We start from the raw sequence: 23,513 nt of genomic DNA on the forward strand, positions 1-23,513 counted from the left end.
TGATCCATGAATTGAATCCGTTCCATGAATTGTTGTTTGCTCTGCTGGGATTTCTCCATTAAAACAATGTTTGTCGGATACGTAAACCATTGTCAGGAACTTAGAATAAATCTTGAGGATTAAATATTTCTTATGACATTGTTGATCGTAAATAAGATTTTATTACTTTCAATTTTAAAAGATTTCTTTCCGCTGAAGCAACTGTCACCCTCTTGCATCATCCATGACTGCATGAGACCAGTCGGCAGGTAACCAGAAAGAAAACCTAAGTCATTGTTTTCTAAGAATTACATATGTAGCTCGAAGAGGCCCGTCGGCCATGGCAGTTTGCTCACGCTCTTGCATCAAGTTCTATCAGAGTAGTTTAGAATATCGCTTTTGTCAAAAAGAACATATGTAACTATCACATTGTCTTCTCTATAAACTTTCTAGTTTGGTTCAAGAGCATTACTGAGAGATTTAATGAGAATTTTCTCTTCTGCTAGTTGAAGGGGTTTTGATTGTTGCTCAAGTTACAAGAAACCGAAATGCCGGCTTCCATAAGGTTTTGATCTGTCATTTTCATAAACTCTCACATAAACTGTAAATCTTTCGTTACCTCAATTGGAGTTTTCTATTGGTTCATTGAGATTTGCTTGTCTAACATGTTTCTGAGCTGTAAAACTTTACCCATGAAACTGCAGCATGGATGAGAATCTGGGGTTCCAGTATGGAGTTTCCAGGCCAGGGCTTAATCCGCCAATTCAATTTGGGAATGGATTTTGTGGAGCAGGGTCAGGACTCATTCGAGGCGGATTGGGTGCGTATGGAAAGAAAATTTGTGGTTCAAGTTCTCAGTATGTTCAAAGCAATGTAAGAATCTCTGCTAAATTTTGGGTAATGCGCATTACGACAGCTGATGGCGTTGAAGTCGTGCGTGCGATACACATACAAAATGAATGTTCTGTGACAAATGACATGATGATTTTTTTCTGTGAATGTTATTTTGCTTCTTTACTGTTTTGTCCAAAATGTGCAGATAAGCAAGTACTTCTCAGATCCTCAATACTACTTCCAAGTGAACTCCCACTACGTCCGAAACAAACTGAAGATAATTCTGTTTCCATTTCTGCACAGGGTATGTAGAAATTTGAACTTAAGGGTGCCAATGACCCCTATTAGCTACTCATAAACAAATCTGTTAAAACTTCTAATTTTCTTAATTTTCTATATCTCATTGTGTTTAGGGGCACTGGACGAGGATGACAGAGCCAGTTGGAGGCAGGCTTTCGTATAACCCTCCAATTACTGACATACATGCCCCAGACTTGTACATTCCATTCATGACATTTGCAACGTACTTGGTTCTCGCTGGGATCTCACTAGGTCTTTCTGGGAAGTAAGTCTATAGCATCCTCAAAACCCGATATTTAAGCAGCGTAAGTAGTTTTAATTTTCCCAATAAATGTCATGATGATATATGCTTCGACATTTCCTGTTCTTATCCCATGCCAGATTCAGCCCAGAGGCTATAAATTGGCAGTTTGTGAAGGGAATGGTGGGTTGGCTACTCCAAGTGATGTTGCTCAAGGCATCGTTGTCTTCACTTGGGGGTGGAGAGGCACCTTTGCTAGACATGATAGCATATACTGGGTACACTTTCACAGGGTTGTGTGTGGCGGTTCTAGGGCGAATCACGCTAAGCTATGCGTACTACTTGATAATCATATGGACATCCATGTGCTCAGGCATCTTCTTGGCAAAGACAATTAAGATAACTTTGTATGCTGAGATCAACAGTTATGATGCAAACATGCATCATTATATGTTGCTAGGTATCGCGTTTTCTCAGTTCCCGTTGATCATCTGGCTGAGCAACCCTACCGGGAATTGGTTTTCCTGAACCTGCAATTTCAATGCATATATGCTCGTTGCTCAGATTTTCTGCGGTGGCATATGAACATCTTGTGTGCATAGCTAGGACTTTAATTCGCTTTTACACCGCGGTTGCAGGAGTTCATGTATTCCAGGAATTCTTTCTCGTACTAATCTCATTTGTAGTATTGTTGCAGAATTAGATTGGTGACTTAGTTATCAGGATTGATAGCTTCTAATGGAAGTGGACTGCATTTTTGTGTTCTTTGCTTAGCATTTGCTTACTAAAATATACGCGACACATTTCATTATTATCTACACGTATCCCAAATATTAAGAACTAAAATTACTTGATCATATTTACTAATCACATTACTCAGAAGCGGTTACCAAATGTTAAACATGTAGCTTTACTCAAAGCAAAGATAGACAAATAGGTTTCACCTTCTTATGTATTTGGGCATGTTCTTAGTTTTGATATGGGCTGGGTACTTCTAATTCTTTCAGAGTTGATGAGAATTTATTGGTTAATAAATTAGGCTGGGGATAGGGGTGTGCTTATTGTCAACTCTTACTGAGAAGTTGTTGTGGACTACGAAATTCTATTGCATTGCATGTACAACCAATTCATATGTTATAATATAACTTAGGTCTAATTGTGTTTTGGACGGATTTGGAAATGTTACAACTAAAAGCATTCATGAAAGCGTCTGGTTAAATAGTTAAGAATGTTTTGGGGGCTATAGAAGCGTTTTCTAAAGAAATAAAAACCTTTTGAGTTCTAACATGAATTTAAAACATGTTTTTAATGAAGGCATTTTCAGAAAAAGCACACCATAACCTGACATAATAATTTAGCATTAAATTCGTCATCCATCAAATTCGAATCTAAGGTCATGTGAAGCACGCCTGATCTGACATAATAACTTACAAATAAGAAAAATATCAGATACTCCCCTATAGTATTTAACATATTAACAACATGGAGAAATTTTTTTAGTGTGCGGGAAAGATGGTTCATTACACTAAATATTATAATACAAGTAGTTGTATACTTGAAATTTTTTTTCTCTAATAATTTATATTATGATACTCAATGGCCTGATCATATCTGTAAGAAACTGAAAAGTGCCTCGACAACATGAAAAAAGTAGTGCGTTGGACCTCCTCCGCGTTTGGTTACTTGGTGAATGAACCGCCAAAAATATGAGTTGCTCAACGGCAACGGTTACATTGAACTCGGCATTCCCGCGAAATTCAAATCCAAAACCCAGGGATTCCCAAAACCGGAGAGAAACAATCTCTCTAATACAAAAATGCAAACAAATTCATCAGGTTCCGCCAATCCACGGAAAAATCATAAGAAATTTCCAAGGCCAAGACCCATTCGTCGTCTTCGAGCTTCTTCGCCTCTGCTCCAACCTCAAGTCAATCGACTACGCCACCAAGATTTTCCAGCAAATTCAAACCCCAAATGTCTACCTCTACACTGCTCTCATTGACGGGTTCGTGTCGACTGGGTTTTACCTCGATGCGATTTGGGTTTACTGTCGAATGGTTAACGAGTCTGTTTCACCGGATAACTACGTTGTAACGTCTGTGTTGAAAGCTTGTGGCTTTGCATTGGCGTTGGAGGAGGGGAGAGGAGTCCATGCGCAGGTTTTGAAGCTTGGGTTGTCATCGAATCGCTCAGTGAGGATGAAGCTTCTGGATCTTTACGGGAAGTGTGGTGAATTTGAGTTTGCACGGAGGGTGTTCGATGAAATGCCTGATAGGGATGTTGTTGCGTCAACAGTGATGATCACTTCTTTTTCTGATTATGGGTTGATTGAGGAGGCGATTGGGGTTTTTAACTGGGATAGGAGTAAGGATACAGTTTGTTGGACTGCGATGATTGATGGGTTGGTTAGGAATGGGGAGATGAATAGGGCTTTGGAGGTGTTTAGGAAGATGCAGAGGAATAATGTGAGGCCTAATGAAGTTACTGTTGTTTGTGTTTTATCTGCTTGTTCGTATTTGGGAGCATTGGAGCTCGGAAGATGGGTTCACTCTTACATAGATAAGTATGACATCGAATTTAATTACATTGTAGGTGGTGCTCTGATTAATATGTATTCGAGGTGTGGTGATATTGATGAGGCACTGGCAGTGTTTGGTAAGATGAAAGAGAGAGATGTGAGCAGTTATAATTCCATGATTGAGGGGCTTGCTATGCATGGGAAGAGCATTGAGGCTATCCAAATGTTCCAGACAATGATAAAACAAGGACCAAGGCCAAATAGCATTACTTTTGTTAAAGTATTGAATGCATGTAGCCATGGAGGTTTGTCGGATTTGGGTTTTGAGATATTTCATTCCATGAGTAGTATTCACGGCATTCAACCACGGATAGAACACTATGGATGCTTGGTTGATCTTCTAGGTCGCTCGGGTCAGCTTGAAGAAGCTTACAATTTCATTGCAAGAATGAAAATGGCACCAGATTATATCATGTTGGGGGCTTTGCTAAGTGCTTGTAAAATCCATGGGAACCTCGAATTAGGAGAAAGGGTAGCCGAAATATTGGTGAATTGTGGTAACGCAGATTCAGGAACTTACGTACTGCTATCAAATGCATATGCTTCATCAGGGAGGTGGACAGAGGCTGCACAAGTGAGAGCAGCGATGAAGGAAAATGGAACCCCAAAGGAGCCTGGTTGTAGCTTGATTGAAGTAAACAATGAGATCCATGAGTTCCTCTTGGGAGACCTCAGACACCCGAAGAAAGAGGAAATCTACAAAAAGTTAACGGAGCTAATCCATGAACTGAAATCAGAAGGATACTTGCCTGCAACAGAGGCGGTTTTGCATGATATTGAAGATACGCAAAAGGAATTGGCTCTGTCGATACATAGTGAGAGGCTTGCGATATGCTATGGGCTAATTGCTACAAAACGAGGTACGACTTTGAGGATTGTAAATAACTTAAGGGTTTGCAGTGACTGCCACTCAATGATCAAATTGATAGCTAAGATCACCAACAGAAAGATTGTCGTTAGGGATCGCAATAGGTTCCACCATTTTGAGAGTGGGGTTTGTTCTTGTGCTGATTATTGGTGAAAAAGAAAACTTCATACTAACAGCAAGTATATATATTGTTTCTTTACTCTGATTTTCAATTATTTTATTTTATTATATGAACTCTCTGAATCTCCGATAACAAGAAAATACAACGATAACGTTTGAAAGTTCAATTATGAATCTCCCACGTTTGCAGTTTGCACCCAGGTCGGAATGTCTCTTTCTTGAAGTTTAGTTGAATTGTGTAAATCACTAAATATTACAGTCGAGTTTCAGAATTTGGGGCCATTCAACTGCAGTCTATAACATTTAAGTTTAATTACCTCCTATATGCCATTGACTTATCACAATTGGCTAAAACATACGATTGTGCAACCTCCCAATCGTGGTTGTCAAGATGATAATCTTCCCGCATACCAAGTGAATGCCCGGTGGCACAAAATATGTCAATGTCACCCTCATGGTCAGGACGTATTCTATCTGCATTTCGGCTTGGACGGTTCAAACGTGTCTCCACACCTTCCAAGTACATCGCACAAAAAGACAAGCACTCCTCAGGAATCCTTGGGCTATGCTTCCCTCAGGTCGATTTGTTTTTTGAACATACTTCTTCAAGGTTAGCAGGTATCTAATTTAAATACTACAAACTTAGTTTTGCTATTATAAATTGTATGATGCACAAATGTAATACCCATGGAAACATAGTAAAAGTTAAGGAATACCTCTCAATTGGGCAAATCCATCTGTGGTGTACCGGACCTGCAAGTGCAGCTTCCTCGACAAGATGTATTGTGAGGTGAAGACTGACGACAAAGAATGCAGGGGGTAATATCCTTTCCAATTGGCATAGGATCATAACTATTTTGGGTGTAAGTTTGCGAAATCCTTCCAGTGACCCTTTTTTAGTACACAAATGTCTAAAGAATGCACTTAGTTCCAATAATATCCATACAGTCCCAGTTGGGAGGCTTTTGCGTTTGGCAATTGGAAGGAATTGCTGCATTAAAACATGCCAATCATGACTTTTAAGTCCCCTTACAATCTTTTCCTTTACATGCACAAGTCGTGAAATATTTGACGAGTAATTGTCAAGACACTTTTGTTGAGGCTAAAACCTTGCAAAACAATTCCTTCTCCAATGGTTTCATAGTATATTATGCACTGGGAGGCATCTTTGGCTTTCCATTAACAAATTTTCTCTGCAACTCCGGTTTCATGCCCATCAATTCTAGGTCCAACCTTGCAATCAAGTTATCCTTGCTTTTCCCAACAATAACCAGCATAGTTGCAACCAAACTTTCAGTGACATTTTTTCAATACACATGACATCAAGGCAGTGTTGAAGGACAAGATGTTCCCAATATGGCAATTTGAAAAACAAATACTATGTTTCTTCCATGGCCCAACTATTGGTCTAGGTGGTGGTCTTTTATCTCCAACCTCTTTTCGTGGGGTTGTACCATATTTGAACTGTAAAATGGACAACCGCCAAAGGCATTCCCATCTGGTCATGGGGGAAGGTGTTTTGCTATCTTTCGTTAGAAAGATTAAAGGCTTTCCTCTATCGACGAAAAACATGTGACATGGGCAAGAAATGACGGTGACCCATATAACAATATTTCCTACCTTTTTTTAGATATGTTAACTCAGTCTTGTAGTTGCAATGAGGACATGCTAATTTCCCATGTGTGCTCCAACGGGACAAGTTCCCATAGGCGGGGAAGTCGCTAATAGTCCACAAAACAACTGCTTGTGAGGTGAAGGTCTCTTGCCTAAACGTATCATAAGTGGGAACCCCTGAGGTCCACAATACCTTCAGCTCGTCTATTAATGGTTCAAGTTACATATCAATATCATTTCCCGGAGATTCTTTTCCCGGTATTAACAAAACCATCAATATGAACGGTGATTTCATACACAACCAAGGTGGTAAATTGTATATGGTCAACAATACTGGCCATGTGCTATAGTCGGTTCTGCATTTTCCAAAAGGATTGAATATGTCACTTGCCAACCCAAGACGTACATTGCGCATTTCGCCACCAAATGTTGGAAATTTCATATCTAATTGCTTCCATGCAAAGGAATTAGCTGCATGTCTTAAAAAGCCATCCTCGGGGTGAGAAAGACCATGGCAACACATGTCTTCATTGGTGTGTCGAGACATGTAAAGCCTTTGCAAGCGAGGTGTAATAGGAAAATATGTTAGCACATTATGAGGTATTCTTTTTTTACTGCTTCGCGTTGTGTCATCTACCTCGGTTGTATATTTGGACACACCACATGTATGACAAACATCTAAACCACTGTTATGTTTCCAATACAGCATGCAATCATTTTCACATGCATGGATCTTTTGGTGAGGCAACATGAAATTTTTCAGCAATCCCTTTGTACTAATCACTTTTTTCTGTAAAGAATAACCATTTGGGAGTATATGTTTCAAAAGCTAAAGATTAGCTTGCACTGCACTTTCGCTACACCCATATAAGCACTTGTTTGGAAATACTCGTATTAGGAAATCCATTTTCTTCATACCACAACCCGGATATAATTCTGTGTTGGCATCTTGCACCATGGCTTCAAACTTACATGCATATGCAGGTATTAGAGCTTCATGACCGCTGTGATTATTAATAGGCATGCCACCCATTACATTGGGACCCGAGAAAATATCTTCAAGCAAGGGGCCTAGTTCACAATGAGGAGTATTAACAACAACAATTTGTTGTGCAGCTTGGCTACCTCGAAGAGGGTCACCAAATGTCTTTGCATGCAATACATATGAGCCTTCCAAGTATGAACGGTCCATACCTTCAACAATTAGATGCGCTTTGACTTCATTGTTACTCAACCATAACCTATTCAAGCATTTAGCACATGGACATTTGATGTTTCCATCATGAAAAGAAACTTGCAATGAGTTTGAGATAAATTTTGCTAGCCCTGTTATGTAATCCTCTGTAAACGGATTCAAAGTGGCCCAACTTTTGTCCATCTGATTGAATATAATAAATAGTTTCCTGAATTGGAACAATAAGGTGCCTAATGATTAAGAAGTCAAGTAAAATATGTAACTGAAACAAATTAAGTAAATATAGTATACGAATAAAGAGGCAAAAATTTACAATTTCCAACTACAAGGGAGAGTAGGTATTGTACAAACAAATCATTTGTAATAGGAAATCAAATCATTTGTAATAGCAAAACAAAAAATTAATCAATTTTATGAGTGACATTGTATGTATGAGGCTTGTTCATAGAACACAGGATGCAAGGGATAGTAACAAGTTCATATAGTTCACCAGAGGCCCAATTTTTGCACACTCTTAAAGCAAATCCCGAACACACAAAAAATAACAAGAAACACTCAAGTTCATACCAAGAAGAGAATTTACAGAAAATTGATCTTTACTGCTTTGGTTTCTCAATAAAAAAGGTAGAGGTAATAAGTATGTTTTGTATACATCATTTGTATAGTATTTGTAGGAATGTTAATCGTGTGTCCTTCCAAATTCGTCTCTATCTATAGAGGTTTAAGTGTTCTGTTCAAAACCTCAAATATCTTGATTTGCGCCATTTGATTAAGAGGCACGACTTCAAGAAAGATATATCTACCCATTTGAATTCAATCTCAAACTTCCCAAACGGTTGACGACAAAATGATCAACTCCTACCCTACTAATGTAATGTATAGAAGGTGAGCGAGTTTAGCATATTACTTGAATGAAGAAAGACAGAGCTCTTTAGCAAAGACGTGTCGAAAACCCCCTATGATTATTGAATGTTAATCCATCACTCTTAAAGAGCGGTGCAAATGCTGTAATGAGGGGAAATCTCCTATTTATATATATTGATGAGACCAAATGAATGCACGTAGGTAAACAGCAGGGAGTTGTCCAACAGAGGTCATGTCGCTTCCTCGTCCACTAATAATAATATTGTTTTGAAGCTTTAGACCACATAACGAAGCATGGAATCTAGCTTAACTATTAGTTTTCATGCAGTGGTAGTAGGTATCAGCTAAAAATCATACCAAAACTTAAAAACACACAAAATATCATATGCAAATTCGTTCATAGCCTTGTTAATATAAGCCAGACTTTCTCTACCCAAGTCCCTTATTGTGTTTACAGAACATAAGAACAAAATGCGATATCCTTATAGCATAAGCTTAACCAAGAGTGGAACTTTACAGGGATATTTCTACTTATATCCCTTTTCTTTCAGTTTCTACAAGTTTAAAGGATAATAGTTTGAAAAAAAAAAGGTCCAAGAACACCTAAAATTTCAAATTCCACCTACCTTCTTGCGACATTCTTAGTCATTCAAAAAACAAGAAAGAAAAAAAAAAACACCTAAATTATGAAATTCCAAAACGTAGCTGCGATTTGCCTAACTCGTGCTTTCGTGGAGACAGTAAAGGAATTTACATATTTATATAACAAGAAACGAACACCTAGCTTGTATCTGCAAGAACAATTATAAGCTTAAACCTTGTATGGTTTCTAGTTTGATCCAACTTGAACAGAAAAAAGAAGCACTTCAAACCCAACTTCTAAAAACTCCCAAGAATCGAATACTTAATAAACAAAGTGAAAAGTTTGATCTAAAAAATTTTGAATATTAATTATAAGAAACACAAAATTACTTGTTTTTACTCCCCAAAATCAATTCAATGTCTTGTAGCCCCAAATTGATTGTACGAAACCCAACTGAAAATAAATGGCGAACCGAGGAGCTTAATCTATTGAGAAATTGAAAGGGCAAGGTTTAAGAAGCAGATAACCAGCCTTCCACTGGGAGTGGAGCTTCCACTGACCACGCCCGTTGCCAACTAAATGAGGCCGCTCACCTTCCCTTGGCCGCTACACCATGTCCGCATCCTGCGAGTGCGATTGGTTTGCGGAACTGCCCGACTTCATCACTGATGCAATAATGGCCGAGAGACGCGATTAGGGTCCAAGGCTTTGTCCTTCTATGGGTTTTGTCCTTTGTCTCACTTTTGTATTTCACTTGCATTCGTAGGTTCTCTTCTCAGGACAAGCCTTCTCCCGTTGCAATATATATTGCAGCGTTCAAAACCAAAAAAAAAAGAAAAAAAATGTAATATATATATATATATATATATATATATATATATATGCCGACTTTGAAAACAAAAAAAATTAACTAGCACCACTTCAATCGGTGCCTACAAAATCAATAATACAATAAACAAGTAGACGAAAAGTAATTTTAAGAAATAAAACTATTTAACAGACACCAATCATTGGTGTCCCAATGTTGAAAGTCACCCATATCAGTGACATCCTATTGTAAAGACACTAAAAAATGCTAAAAGTGAGTGCTTTATATCTATGGCCACCAATTGCAAATGGTGTGCAAAAAATGATGTCCTATAAGCATAATTCTAGTACTGGATCTTTCTTAATATCTTTCCTTCTCTTCTCCTCTTTGCTTATCTTCCAAGTATCTTCGTGTGTCGGTTGTGGTTGATTTTTCGTTCTAATGAAGATAGCTTTCATGGTCACGGTCGTTCCCTCTGTCCATGAGATTCTTGTGTTTTTTGTGGTTACTCTTGAGAGTAGACTATTAGCAGGAAGCTAAAAAAAAATCATGTATCGGAGGTGACTTATGCATGGGTGTTTTTGCTAACACTTTTAGGATCATTCGAGGGTGGTGCGGACCTTCCTTTTGGGGCCTTTACAGTGGTTATCCGGCTTGCAAGGTTTAATTTCAGTGAAGTTGAACGCAAGTCATTCATGGTTAAGGAATTGTACTGTAATTCTTTGCATGTGATTAATATTCTAATGAATAGGGTGTTAGGTTTCTACCTATACGTTCTGAGTTTCAGACTCACTCTTTCTTAATTATTATAATATTTTCGAACACTCCCCCCTTCCTTTAATAAAAAGATTTCTTTTAAAAATTATAAAATTGTGGTGTGTTGCGTGTCCCATTTGAATTCTTCCTTAGTAAGGTTTGCTCCTAGACCTACTCCAATCTTTGGAGTAAAACTCAAATTTTAGGTTCTAAACTTACCTCAATTTTCTCAAACTCTTGGGCCAAATATGAGTTTTAATCCAAAACTCATTTATGGGGCAAATTGAGCCCATAATTCTCCCTGGGACCATGTAAGTGTATATTTCTTAGTTTTATCTTTATAAATTTATTAAATTCAACGGTTAAGATCTAATATTATCAAATTAAAAGGTTAAAAAAAAAAAAAAAGATCTAATGGTCCAAATTTAAATACAACGGCTAAAATAATTAAAAAAAAAAACTTTCTTGTGATTCATATTCTTTCATAGTATTCCACGAGTTTCATGGTGTCGGTTTAGTGATTTTTTTAATATTTATCGAAATCTAAATATTTTTAGGTTAAAATGTCCATAAAATTGAATTAGGATAGTCTAAATCATTTTTTTTTCTAAAAAAATTACTTTAAGAAAAAATTATCATAAATTTATTCTTTAATAATTTCAAACTAAAACTTTAACTCAGAAAGGTTGGAGGAGAAAAATGATTTCTAGTTAAAACCTAAATTTAACCCAAGGATTGGAGATGGTCTTAGGATCACGTTTGACATGCCTATTCAATGTAAGTTATTGATCGTTGTTAATAAAATTTCATTTTATCTAAAAAAAAAGTTGGGATATGTAAGTGTCATGTTGTTTCTGCGCAGCAATGCGATGACATACATTAATGCACTCAGAGAGAAGAAATTATAGTATAGTACAATAGTACCACGTAGTCCGCAATAGAGTCCATAAAACTTAGTTTTTGCTAAATTTGAAGAGCCACGTAGGTTTGTAAGCTCCGACAGAATTGATAAACTGGTCGTTCAAAATTGGGACCTTTACTTTACTCTACGTTTAGAGACTCTAGCCCAGTTAGCGAACATATTTTACAATCATTCAAATCTATCCTTTCGTCATTGGACATGACTTTAAGAACCTACTGGCCATCATGGTCCAATGAACCGCCGCCGTCATCGTAACCATCGGTGTCGCTAGCAGTCTTGACAAAGGAATACAAGCCGAAGTTGAGTGTTGCCACCAATGTGGAGGCATAGATTGACGGTGTTCTTCTCACAGTGGAGGAAGAGGAAGATGTCGTGAGGGTTGGTCAAGCTCCGGTTGTGGGGAGGGTGACCAGGGCTAGTCGGATCGAGGAGGTGGAAATCAGTAGGAGATGCTTAATGGTGGAGATCTGTTCGGAGACAGGAGTTTTTACACGGTTATGGCGGACACGGTGAGGTTGATGGTTTGATTTGGGCTGTAAACGTTGTATGGCTTTCATATTAGTTTATAGGCTTCCGATTTGAAAGAGATTCACTTTGATGTTTCTCGTTTTGTACTTCAACAAATCTACTGACAGACACCCATGCACGAAACAAGAACCTACCCTTCAATGTTGAAGCTCACTTTAGTTCATAAAGTGAGAAAATAAATGAATCAAGAGCTTGAACAACTCGACGAGCTATTCGTCGTGCTTGAAAATAGTCTCATAGGACTCACCGGGCAAATGATGAACTAAGCTTGTTGCATGTCTAATCGAAAACTTTAACTAGAAAGCGATTTCATGAAGAATGACAAACATAACACAAGTAGAAGAAGACAATACATAACCTCAGAGATTGATAATTTACCATCACCCACAAAAACATTATACAGCACGACTTTCAAAGTTCTGAAACCAAAATACCAAGATGTTTTGTGTCCTCCAAGAATCTTGTACCAGTGTTTGTGGTAATATCCCGGCAAGCAGACATAAGATTTTCAGATAAACCTAATAAAAAGCTCCCAATAAGTTGAGAACGAGAGATGAACCTCTTTCTTCATTAATAATTGGAGTAATTTTGCATGCCCCCCTGCCTCCTCTATTCTAGATCAACTAATCTGCTCTCATGCCCTTGTCGAGTTCAGAAACATAACATGATTCTATTGGTAATAAAATAATCACCTGAAAACGAATATCATGTAAAGACTGGACAGCAGTCTTCATGACTCTCATTGTGTTTTGTGTTTCTTTGACTTCTTGACATGATGGTCATTATTGACTGAAACAGTTTCGGCACTGGTTCTACTAGGCTCTTGCATAACTGATTCTCCATCGTTTCCTTTCCTCCGCTTCGCACTCCTGCAAATTCTTTCAACAATTACAATGCAGAATCTACTTTTTTCCTTTCTCAAAATGGATTATATACTTTTAAATGCAGACTGTTTCAAGTTAAGTTCCAAGGTCAGAGAAGTACCCATCTGTTAGCGAAGTATCTTCCATTTGTTTATCCAACCAGATAATGTTTCCTGTGTGAGCTGGAAGCAAGGAACCATAAATGTACAGTGTTTCCTCATCCACACTGCAAACATCAATGTTATGAAAGTACACAAGTATAATAACACATTTTTTTGAAAAGACGAAGTACAATAACAATCAAATCTATCACTTAGTTGAGAATCTACAATGTGAGCAAATGAGTACCTAACCACATATATAGTGCACGAAAGAATAGTCAACCAGACGCTTTTTAGTTTACAAGATACGCAGAATCCACACAATATGAACACCTAAGCAAGCATCCTACCTCTCTCTCTCATCACTATTTCGTGACTCAAGCATCTAATTCACAAATCTTGAAAATGATTGTGAGTTGTGACTTTTTGGAGTACACTAGAATGTGATACAACTTGGCTTTAAAACCGTAATCCACACTATTCCACTAAGTGAATGAGAACACCATTCCTCAGTTAAATAAAGAAAAGAAAAACCGCAAGGACTATACCACTAAGAGCAATGCTAGAGTGGCCATTTTTTCAGACCACATTCTGTGGCAGGTGGGGTTAACTTAGGACATCAACCATTATGACCAGTTGGTAGTTGACTGATCACCTGCCAGTGCTACATGACTTTGATTACTCATGTGGTCTAAAAATGCAGTCTCTTCAGCATTGCTGCTACCAAATTTCAGTTTTCTTTCAAATCACAAGAAGGTAATTATAATCAAAGGTCACCTTTTGACTAATAGTCGTATCATCGTTCCAACTTTTATTACATGCCGCCTGTGAGATCTGCTAACAAATAATTGCTTGCCATGTTTCTATAAGAACAATGGTGCACCCGAAAAAGGATGAATTAATAATGGGAAATATTAAGGATATGAACGCTGAAACACAGTGATGAAGAAAGCACTTACAGATTTATATTGAAATTCCTCGCGAATATCTCTGTCTATTATGACAGCAGACAAGAAGCCAAGGATAATGACATGAATTGATTCTTGTGTGACTTTCACAACCTTTCCTTCTGCAGTGGCAGAACATCACATAACAAGCAGCAGGATCACCATTAAAGAAGTGTATCATTTGATAACAGGATGCATTTTTTATAACAAAATAAATCAAACTTTGAGCATAGTATTCTCGCGAGGTATCAAATTTGTATGTATGTTACTTCATTAGTTAACACAGAACAAGAATACTACCTACAAGCATATTGGGCTTTGGAGAATACAGTAATAACTTTGCTTTTAGTCTGACAGTAAAATAAGGATGAACTCCGGGAAGAATCTTTGCGTCCTTATCTAAAATGTTGAATTCATAAGCCAATACAATACCCTCAAATGTATCATTGTACCTGCATGAGAAACCAGAGACAGAAAATTAAATACCGAATACTACATCACAAATACTCTTAACTTTGATTCTCATATTACACAAACGCGTGAAAAAACGGAATATTATTCCAACGAGGGCTACAAACGCCCTCAGCACTTGAACAACACAGAGTAGCCAACTGATGAATTTGGAGACAGTAAAAACAAATCCGAACACACTGCATGAAGATATCATTCCTTAACTCTGACAAATCAGCTCTCATTTGCAGTCTTTCTTAAGCAAATTACTTATTTGTTGCAAGGCATTGCAGGAACATTCAGAAATTACAATTAAATGGGGAAAAATCGTCTGTTTCTGTTCGAAATTCTGACTACATAATCGGTATTTTACAAACATGGTCTCCAAAAAGCTCACGTTTGTTGCAAGGCAGAGTCCAAACAGAGGCATACATTGTGGGAACATTCAGAAGTTACAACAAAACGGGTAGCAAACATCTCTCTTCAAAACACCGAACAAGTAACCCGGTGTTTCAAAACATAGTCTCCGAAATGTTCATGCTTTTTCCCGAAATTCAACTCAGTTGACTCAGCCAACAGAAAAAACAAAAACCTTTACGAGCAATCCTTACGCGGGCAACATTGAAACCAATCATAAAAACAGCGTCAAGCTTACAAATCCTCAAAAACATAAAAAAATTAGAAACATCAAAGAAAGGGTTCCTGAGAAAGTACCTCAAAAGCATCGAGCTGAGCTCGCGCAGGATTGCTTTGTGAACATTGTTGCCCGTCGACGGATGCAAATACACAACCAAATTGGCATCCGAAACGCTCAGCCCCTCCATTGCGTCCCCAAACCAAACCGGGGTTTTTGCAACTATGGCGGAAAGCCTAAAACCCTAGCAGATCGCCACAGACTCTCCAGCTCGCGTTGGAACGTTCGATGGGTTTATCCACCATTCTCCAAGGTTTCAAACTTTATTTGGGCTGCGCCAAAGTTGGGCCCTAGTCTTCAAACCGGGTCTATAACTAATAAGTGTCAAGTGGGTCCCACCGCACATTACATCAGAGCCGTTGAAATTTGTATGTAGATCAAGAGAAACTGGGCGTTCTCAAATTTCTTCTCCCAGAGTTGGAGGCAAAAGGTCAGAAACGAGCGTGAATGCATTCACTGGCGGAAGGAAGCAAGTAAGTTTCTATCTGGGTTTTGAGCAATGAGCTTATTGAACTAAATATACTAATTTTTCAATTAAAAATGGTAATTTTTTAATTACAAATGATAATTGGGATTAAAGGCCCTTCCTTTTGATTATGTGTGGGCTAGGGTTATGCAGCAAAATTGGATTAAATTAAGCCTGTGTTGCAGTGTTAGCATCTACTGGAATATTTATTGGGAAAATTAGTCAAATTCCTGCAGTTTTTTTTTTTTTTTATTTATCCGGGCTTTGATTGCTTATATATGATGCTGTTAATTTTGGCGGGTTAGTATTTTGGACCCTTTTTCTTCCTCCTAAATTTGTTGGCTTCGAGTCATTGGATGTTAAAGTTTTATTCTTGGCAGAAGTCTGATTTGTGCAAATTGAAATTCATGAAAATCGCGTATTTGAAACGAAATTTACTTTTTTTGGTGTGGATAGCTTATCTGCATACAAATGGCCCCAACACGTTCGTTTTCAGTTTCATACATCCAAATCACTGGACTTATTGCCTATCATATGACTAGCAAAAACAGACACTCGCGTGCATGAATTTTTTGGGAGAAAAGCAATGCATGAGGAACACATATTCCCTATAAATGGATACTTGTGAAGATGATTAATTTGTTTTTGTGTTCAATTCTCGTTTTCCTATTTGATTTTTGGAATTTTCCATTCGATTTCCCTATCGTTTGCTTTGATTTTGCATTACGAACGTGCATCACATCCATTTACTTGCATTGATTCTGTAAATGTCGTTTATATTTGTACAATGTTGTGAACTTCACAGCTTATGGAAGTGAGAATTACAGAATGGCTGCAGATCCTACTCCAATGGAGTCTGAAGCGGATTTGAACAGGATGGTCGTGGAGAGTCCAGTTGAAAGGGATATTCTGAACACTGAAAGTGGAGAAATGCTAGACTCAAACAATGGGACAGATTTGAAAGAAAATGAAGTAGATGGTATTCTAGAACCTTATGTTGGTATGGAGTTTGACTCTGAAGAGGCTGTCAAGGAATACTATGATGCATATGCCACGCGTGTGGGTTTTAGAATCCGTGTTGGTAATTTCCATCGTTCAAATCGTGATGGATCCATTAACAGTCGTAAGTTTCTTTGTAACAAAGAAGGTTTTCGTGACAATAAGCAATCAAAAAGGGGCGAAGTAAGGAGGCCGAGGGAGGAAACTAGGGAGGGCTGCAAGGCAATGATTATGGTGAGGAAAGAGAAGTCCGGGAAGTGGGTTGTTACAAAGCTTGAAACAAAACATTGTCATCCTATGTGGATTTCTAGAGGCAAGAGAGTCACCATTCCGGCTCCATCACAGGTCAGTTGCTTTAATAAACACAGTGTGAGTTCTTTAATACATGAATGGAATCATATTTTCCTGGGAAGCTTGTGAAATGGAAGTGTCTCACAAATAGACCTTTGATTGATTTCGAATTTCTGAGATCTGCAATATTATACATTTATGAAATAACATTATCATGTATGTGCAGGATGAGAAAGATAAGAAAATTCGTGAGCTATCTGCAGAGCTTTATCGAGCGAACCAACAGTTAGCAGAGTGCAGAAAAACACTTGAAATGGTCCTGAAAGAGGTAGACCAACACGCAGACCGCCTTACTATAAGTGTTCAAGACATAGTTAAGAATGTAAAACAGATTGAAGACAAGGATCGAGAGAATTTATAACATTCTTAGTTATAACAGTAAAATTTATATCTCCTATTGTGCCAATCAAAAAGCCGGAATTTGGTACGCCTTTTAGACAGTCTGGTAGATGAAGGAAGAGACAGCGAGCCTTATTGCTAATTGCTAATTGCTAGGTTCTGTGTCATTTTCTGTACATTTTTCATTGGTTAAACAGAAAGTTCTCTCCAGTAATGTGGGATGATCTCCTGCATTAGTGTGTTGTGGTGGTGGCTGTTCTTCAGTAACTCGAAGGTATGAAAGCGAAATACAGTTATGCAGGGACGGGGTTCCTGGTACACGGAGATGCCATTCTCTTTTACACAGGCGCAGAAGTCGTTGTCAGCATTGGAATTGGTAGAATGGCTGGGGCGTATTAGGCCTTGCATAGTCGGAGCCTGAAAGTGTTGAATAACTCGAAGGAAAATACTTGGTTCATTCCCTTGGACGCAGCCATTTCTACTTGCATGTTAATCACAGTTTGACATTGTGCGTAGAAATCTTTCTTTCTTGTGTTTTATAAAGTTCGCTAGTAATTGATTTTCCCAACAGGACATCGAAATTATACAAAAAAAATATACATCCTGCACAGTAAAGTTACTAGAATTCCTTTTTTCCTTGTTTTGCTGTTCTTTGTCTCTTCTATTTTTCATCCTGCACAGTAAAGTTACTAGAATTCCCCTGTGGGGCACGAATGGGTCAATTTCTTGGCTTGTCCTATTAAGATTCTCTCTCTTTCTATTTCGCGCTCTTTTCCTCCCCTCCTCCACATTGTATTCTTCAATGCAACATTGTTGTTCATTTACTTACCTCTCAAGCTTGCTTAATATACCAATGTCCTGTATTAGCTATTATTAATTATGCTTGCTCATAATGTTGAGGAATCACATTCAAGGAGGTAACTAGTTTGACAGACTTTATCATTTCTGCATGTAAATCGCACGAAGTTTTAATCTTTTGTGTGTAAGTACCTGTGTGGAATGTCAAATCTTTTTATATAACAATTTACCCAAGTTTTCAATGTAAGTAGTATTAATCTTTTGCAACACAATTTTTTATTATTCTATGAAACATAATCTTTCATACCAACCCCGCAGCAACAATTCTGAGAAATGATCTCAACTTTAAGAGCTCAACTTTCCTTTGCCAATGCCATGAGCCCCTTCCTGTCGTTAGCAATTCTGAGAAATGATCTCAAAGTGAGCACAACTGCATCTCTAACATGTATTGTCTGTTTTCAAGAGATACCTAGCACAACCATCACTAGTACCGGAACCGGTAACTACTGTGAATTCTGCGGGACTTCCACGAGGAGGAATCATAACTAGCGTGTTTGTCGAAAGCTTTCCTGCAACCACGGAACTCCCCTTAATTTTGTAACCTTTCCTCGTAATGTCCAATGTAGCGGGCTGCCATATATAAGGGATTATTCTATCATAAATACCTTTAACTTTTCTTACGGGCGGGGGTGCATTAAACACTCATTGATTTCTGTCTGCTCTACTTCAGCTGCGTGTAGTAAATGAGGCTGCTCCCTGCTCATTTAATAGGGGCAGCCTTGCCTTTCTTGGAAAATAATCCACATGTTAGCTCTATGGTTTTTGGGATTATTTTTGGCTCCACAACTTAGTAATACGGTCTTGTGGTATTCATTTTCACCTGCAAGTGAGAGGTCTTAGGTTCGATGCTCGCCAAAAGCAAATTTAACCACATTATTGCTAGCCCATTGTGATGATTAGCTCACTTCCTCATCTCCTTAGTATAAATAATATCATTTGTTCAAACAAAAAAAAAAAAAAAAAAAACAAACAAACAAACAAAAAATGTTCATTATGTGTGCGCATATATAATTATCACACCCCAAAGCCCACATCCAAGGTTTAAGCCCAAATTTCCTTTCCGAGTCTATTTATCCAGTTTCTTGGTAAGAATGACATAGTGTGAAAAATGTTTTAACTTGACCAATGTGGGACAAATGAGTTACAAGGAAAATTTCACTCAAAAACTCCAACACTACCAGCTATCAGTGCCATGTGGTGGTACTGTACAATCTAATGATTTAAAGACCTGTCGTCATAATATAGATAGATTCTATATCTGGTAATTATCAATACTTCTTGTTATTTTTCCTTAAGTAAAAGGGAATAAAGTAAAGTGAGATTTTTTTTTTTGAACGCCAAAGTGAGATTATGATTACCAGTAGAAATAACGTAGTAATTAGTTGATCTAGAATAGAGGAGGCATGGGTAGGGATGGCAACAGGACGGATCAGTTTTGGATGTGCCATCTCTATACCCAAACCCGAAACTGAAGAATCCTCGAACGGGTTTTCTCCATAACCAAACCTGTCGGATAACGGATTTACTATCGGGTAACGATTTTCCCCATTATGATATTTATATTTTTAATGGTTGATGTCCTTAGTGTTTGTAAGTTGCGTTATGATGACTTGGGTTAGGTTGGTTGGGTTCTTTTACCTGTCTTACCGTTATCTGGTATATGTATGATTCATCACCTACTGAATTTTCTCATCCTTGTGGATTACACGTAACGAGAAATGTTGGATAAAAAAGACGAACCCAGTGATTGAGGGTTTTGGTTTTCAAATAAATGCTGCTCCATTTAGTTGTGAATATTGAATGCTAATGCACTCTTTATGATGCATGCATGTGTATTAAATTTTGGCTATTAACTATTAACTATGGACTATTTATATTTTTAATTATATAATGCATATAATTACTAGCACAAATTTTCATATTTAATAATGTATAATTATTGATAACACATTTAATAACGCATAATTAATGATAATTCGTTTCTCCATATTATATTTTTTTGTTAAAAAATGAAAACGGTTCGGTTTCGGGTATGAGTTTGGGGCGGATACACCAATAACAGTAACCGAACCCGAAACCGAAAAATTTACCCAACGGTTATTCATAACCGTAAAAAACCCAAAAATTAGTCCCCGAAACTGGACCATTTGGATCGATTACCTACGGGGATCGGGTTTGACGGGTTAAATTGACATCCCTAGGCATGGGGTATGCAAATTTATATAACAGTGTACAACACATATTTGATATTCAATTAGTCAATGGAGCCAAAAAGTGAACATTAACAACTTAACAACAAAAACGCGGTTTATCTCCTCTTTCCTCCCCTCTGCCTTCAAGCTAAAAGAAACTCTCCTAGCTGCCGCTCCTTGCTCCCGCATGGGGTCGGCAGTAGCCCGACTCCCCTTCTTTTTTCTTCCTTCTCCACCCTCTGCATCTTCCCTCTTCCCCTTCTTTCCTCCATCCTTCCCAACTTTTTCTAGCTCTTCTTCCCCCTTTCCCATCCACCTCCACTCTCTGCATCTTCTTTTTCCCTTACTTTCCTTCATCCTTCCCCCTTTCTTCCTTCCTTCCTTCCAATCAAAAGTTTTTTAATTTATGAACTTTTTCTCTTTTGGTCTTTGTTTTGGCTTCCCTTGAGCTTTGTTCTATGAACTTTGTCTCAATTCTCATGAGCTGGTCTCAGATTTGGACATTCATGACCTTCTCCTACTCCGATGCTACTTTTTGTCATGCGTCCTTAACCACTGGCCTCTGCTACTCAGCCCGTGTGCTTCTTCTCGGGTGTTGGGTGGCTATCAAAGTGCTTTTAGCACTATCTGGTAGGATTATAAGAGCGCTTACTGCGCGGGTGGCTTACTCACCCCCATTTTCCGTTGATCCATTTGTTTCGTTGGTTCGTTCTCTTGGTGGTGGTGGTGGCCTTGCGATGGAGGCGCATCTGGTGGCTGCTGGTTCCATTCCAGTCTTATGGTTTTTTTGTTGTTGTTCAGCTGGCCACTTTTTGGCATATCTACTGTATTTTCTTTTTTGTTGTTGGCTTGTATTTAGCCAATGAGATGCCCTTTGGGCCCCCTTTTTCCTTGTACTTTCTTTATTATTTAATGAAAGTAATTTAGTTTGACCAAAAAAAAAATAAAAAGGGTTAATCTCAGTTTAATAACATGAAGTTTTGTTTCGTGGTTTTCAACATTTGGTACATGAAGTTTTTTTTCATCCCAGAGTCATACCTCAAGTTTTAATTTTAGGACAGTTTCATACATCCGTTAAGTTTTCTGTTAGAACTTCTGTTAACTGATGACGTAGCGCTCACATGGACAATAATTAAGCGCCACATGTCAAAATGGGCCTACTTCAATATTAAAAAATTAAAAAAAAAAAAAAAAAAAAAAAAAAGCCAACCATCTTCTACCTCCCCCCAACCCCCTCATTTCCTTCTTCCCTCTGCAACCCGCACCCTATTCCCCAAAACTAGTCTCCCTAAACCTTCCTTCTTCACTCCAATAAATTTCAATTATGCTTAGCAACCTCAATAATTACAAAAGATTTTTCATAAAGTATACAAAATGAAAAAGATTAATGCAAAATAGAATCCCAAAAATCCAAAAACACCCCCTACTCAGCTGAATTAGCATAAAAATTTAGCAAAATAAAAATTCAGATCAGCAAAATGGTTAAATATTCATTCTTGGCGATACCCATCTGCATTTTCCCTAAGGGGGCACATAATCTGAGCACCCAAGATGATCAGCCGTGCACACATGCAGTGAAAGTGCAGAAATGAGTTGAAGAGAAGGAAACTCACTTGTTGGAGGAGTGAAGAATGGAGGCCATGAAGATTTTGGGAGATATGAGATTGTGGGATTTGGCAGTGAGGTTGTGAGACGAGAAGGTCATCATCGAATTCAAACTCAGAGCCATCGATTCTTTCTCCCTCTCTCTCTCTCTAAGCTTTCTTTCTTTCTCTAAAGCTTTCCGCTTTTGTGAATCTCAGAGAAGTGATAATTACGAGAGTTGGTTTCAAGTTATGTGACGTAAGGCTCTTACTGGGAGAGAAGGGGAAAGCAACATGACGAGATGAGAAAGGACATCCCTATGCAACCACCAAGCTCACTCCAACCACCAAAACCAATCTCCCCCAGCCTTCCTTCTTCCCTCTGCAACCCGCACCTTTTCCCCTAACCTTCCTTCACCACCAAAACTAGTCTCCCCCAACCCGCACCCTCCCTTCCATCTTCCCTCAGATCCAAGCTCACTCCTGCGATGTGCATCTATGCCTTCCCAGCTTCGATCTTCGATTCCTCCGCACCCGATTCTTCTCATCGATAATTTATACAGTGATCGACGCAACTCATAACTCGATTTGGGGATTTTCTCGCAATTTCATCCCTTCGCCAATGGAAATTAGGTTTTTTTTTTTTTTTTTTTTTTTTTTTTTTTTTTTTTTGGGAGCAGCGAAGAGAGAAAAATGGGTAGAAATTAGGGTTTTACAAATTATAATGTGAGTGTGTTAGTAAGAGATGGCAGATTGCAGATTGCAGGTTGCAGAGGGAAGAAGAAGGAAGGGATCTGAGGGAAGAAGGAAGGTTGGGGGAGAAGGTGAGGGCTGTAGAGGGAAGAAGGGAGGGAGGGGGTTGGGGGAGGTAGAAGACAGGTGGGGTTTTTCTTTTATTTTTTTAATATTGAAGTGGCCCATATTGACATGTGACACTCAATTATTGTCCACGTGGGTGCCACATATTAGTTAACAGAAGTTCTAACGGAAAACTTAACGGATGTATGAAACTGTCCCAAAATTAAGACTTGAGATGTGACTCTGGGATGAAAAATACTTCATATACCAAATGTTGAAAACCACGAAACTTCAGAATAGTAAACTGAGATTAATCAAAATAAAAATTAGTCGATGGAGCCATTTAAGGGCGGTTGGTGGGAGGTAAGGGGTGCAAATTAAAAAGAGGAATTTGGGTCTTTAAAATTGTTGAGGAATTCCTTCTTTATTTATTTTGTGTTTATCTTCATAACTGTTATATGCTGTAAATCATTTTGTAAAAATCATCTTTATAGAGAATCAATTAAAACTAAGATCGTTAAATCAATTAACTATAGCAAATTGATAGATGGTTTATAATGTTTTTACCGAATCTATCCATCTTCTGTATAGGTTTGATGACTAAATGATCTCATATTTCAGCGATTTTAGCAGAGATGATATTTGTGGAGTGATTTATAATATTAATGGTTCCAATCATAAG

General features: G+C 38.1%; 4 protein-coding genes across 4 annotated transcripts; 3 read left to right on the top strand and 1 right to left on the bottom strand.

The window, feature by feature from the left end:
- The first annotated feature begins 527 nt into the window (after positions 1-527).
- LOC137727471 (uncharacterized) lies at positions 528-1,882 on the top strand. Its single transcript, XM_068466326.1, has 5 exons — positions 528-544; positions 684-852; positions 1,019-1,117; positions 1,227-1,378; positions 1,495-1,882. Exons 1-5 carry the CDS (start codon positions 528-530, stop codon positions 1,880-1,882), a joined length of 825 nt encoding a protein of 274 aa, XP_068322427.1.
- Positions 1,883-3,051: 1,169 nt separating this feature from the next.
- LOC137730343 (putative pentatricopeptide repeat-containing protein At5g59200, chloroplastic) lies at positions 3,052-4,968 on the top strand. The gene has a single exon (XM_068469407.1). The coding sequence runs from the start codon at positions 3,061-3,063 to the stop codon at positions 4,951-4,953; it is 1,893 nt and encodes a 630-aa protein (XP_068325508.1). The 5' UTR covers positions 3,052-3,060; the 3' UTR covers positions 4,954-4,968.
- Positions 4,969-12,527: 7,559 nt separating this feature from the next.
- Positions 12,528-15,490, bottom strand: LOC137730216 (DNA-directed RNA polymerase I subunit rpa43-like). The gene is made up of 6 exons (XM_068469284.1): positions 15,266-15,490; positions 14,402-14,553; positions 14,114-14,223; positions 13,932-14,017; positions 13,175-13,279; positions 12,528-13,059 (listed from the first exon to the last, which is right to left on the bottom strand). Exons 1-6 carry the CDS (start codon positions 15,373-15,375, stop codon positions 12,930-12,932), a joined length of 693 nt encoding a protein of 230 aa, XP_068325385.1. The 5' UTR covers positions 15,376-15,490; the 3' UTR covers positions 12,528-12,929.
- Positions 15,491-15,608: 118 nt separating this feature from the next.
- LOC137730215 (protein FAR1-RELATED SEQUENCE 7-like) lies at positions 15,609-18,022 on the top strand. Its single transcript, XM_068469283.1, has 3 exons — positions 15,609-15,718; positions 16,517-17,055; positions 17,228-18,022. The coding sequence occupies exons 2-3, from the start codon at positions 16,540-16,542 to the stop codon at positions 17,420-17,422; spliced, it is 711 nt and encodes a 236-aa protein (XP_068325384.1). The 5' UTR covers positions 15,609-15,718; positions 16,517-16,539; the 3' UTR covers positions 17,423-18,022.
- Positions 18,023-23,513: the final 5,491 nt, after the last annotated feature.

The sequence above is a fragment of the Pyrus communis genome, chromosome 3, assembly GCF_963583255.1.
Source record: "Pyrus communis chromosome 3, drPyrComm1.1, whole genome shotgun sequence".
Taxonomy (NCBI): Eukaryota; Viridiplantae; Streptophyta; class Magnoliopsida; order Rosales; family Rosaceae; genus Pyrus; species Pyrus communis.

Bases quoted from the DNA above. Each gene is read 5' to 3' on its own strand.
- LOC137730215 (XM_068469283.1), top strand. From the start codon at position 16,540: ATGGCTGCAGATCCTACTCCAATGGAGTCTGAAGCGGATTTGAACAGG. The intron at 17,056-17,227 runs GTCAGTTGCTTT...ATGTATGTGCAG, and splicing joins CCATTCCGGCTCCATCACAG to GATGAGAAAGATAAGAAAAT.
- LOC137730216 (XM_068469284.1), bottom strand. From the start codon at position 15,375: ATGGAGGGGCTGAGCGTTTCGGATGCCAATTTGGTTGTGTATTTGCAT. The intron at 14,554-15,265 runs GTACTTTCTCAG...TTTCTCATGCAG, and splicing joins CTCAGCTCGATGCTTTTGAG to GTACAATGATACATTTGAGG. The intron at 14,018-14,113 runs GTAAGTGCTTTC...TTGTTCTTATAG, and splicing joins AGGAATTTCAATATAAATCT to AAACATGGCAAGCAATTATT.
- LOC137730343 (XM_068469407.1), top strand. From the start codon at position 3,061: ATGAGTTGCTCAACGGCAACGGTTACATTGAACTCGGCATTCCCGCGA.
- LOC137727471 (XM_068466326.1), top strand. The intron at 853-1,018 runs GTAAGAATCTCT...CAAAATGTGCAG, and splicing joins CTCAGTATGTTCAAAGCAAT to ATAAGCAAGTACTTCTCAGA. The intron at 1,118-1,226 runs GTATGTAGAAAT...CATTGTGTTTAG, and splicing joins TGTTTCCATTTCTGCACAGG to GGGCACTGGACGAGGATGAC.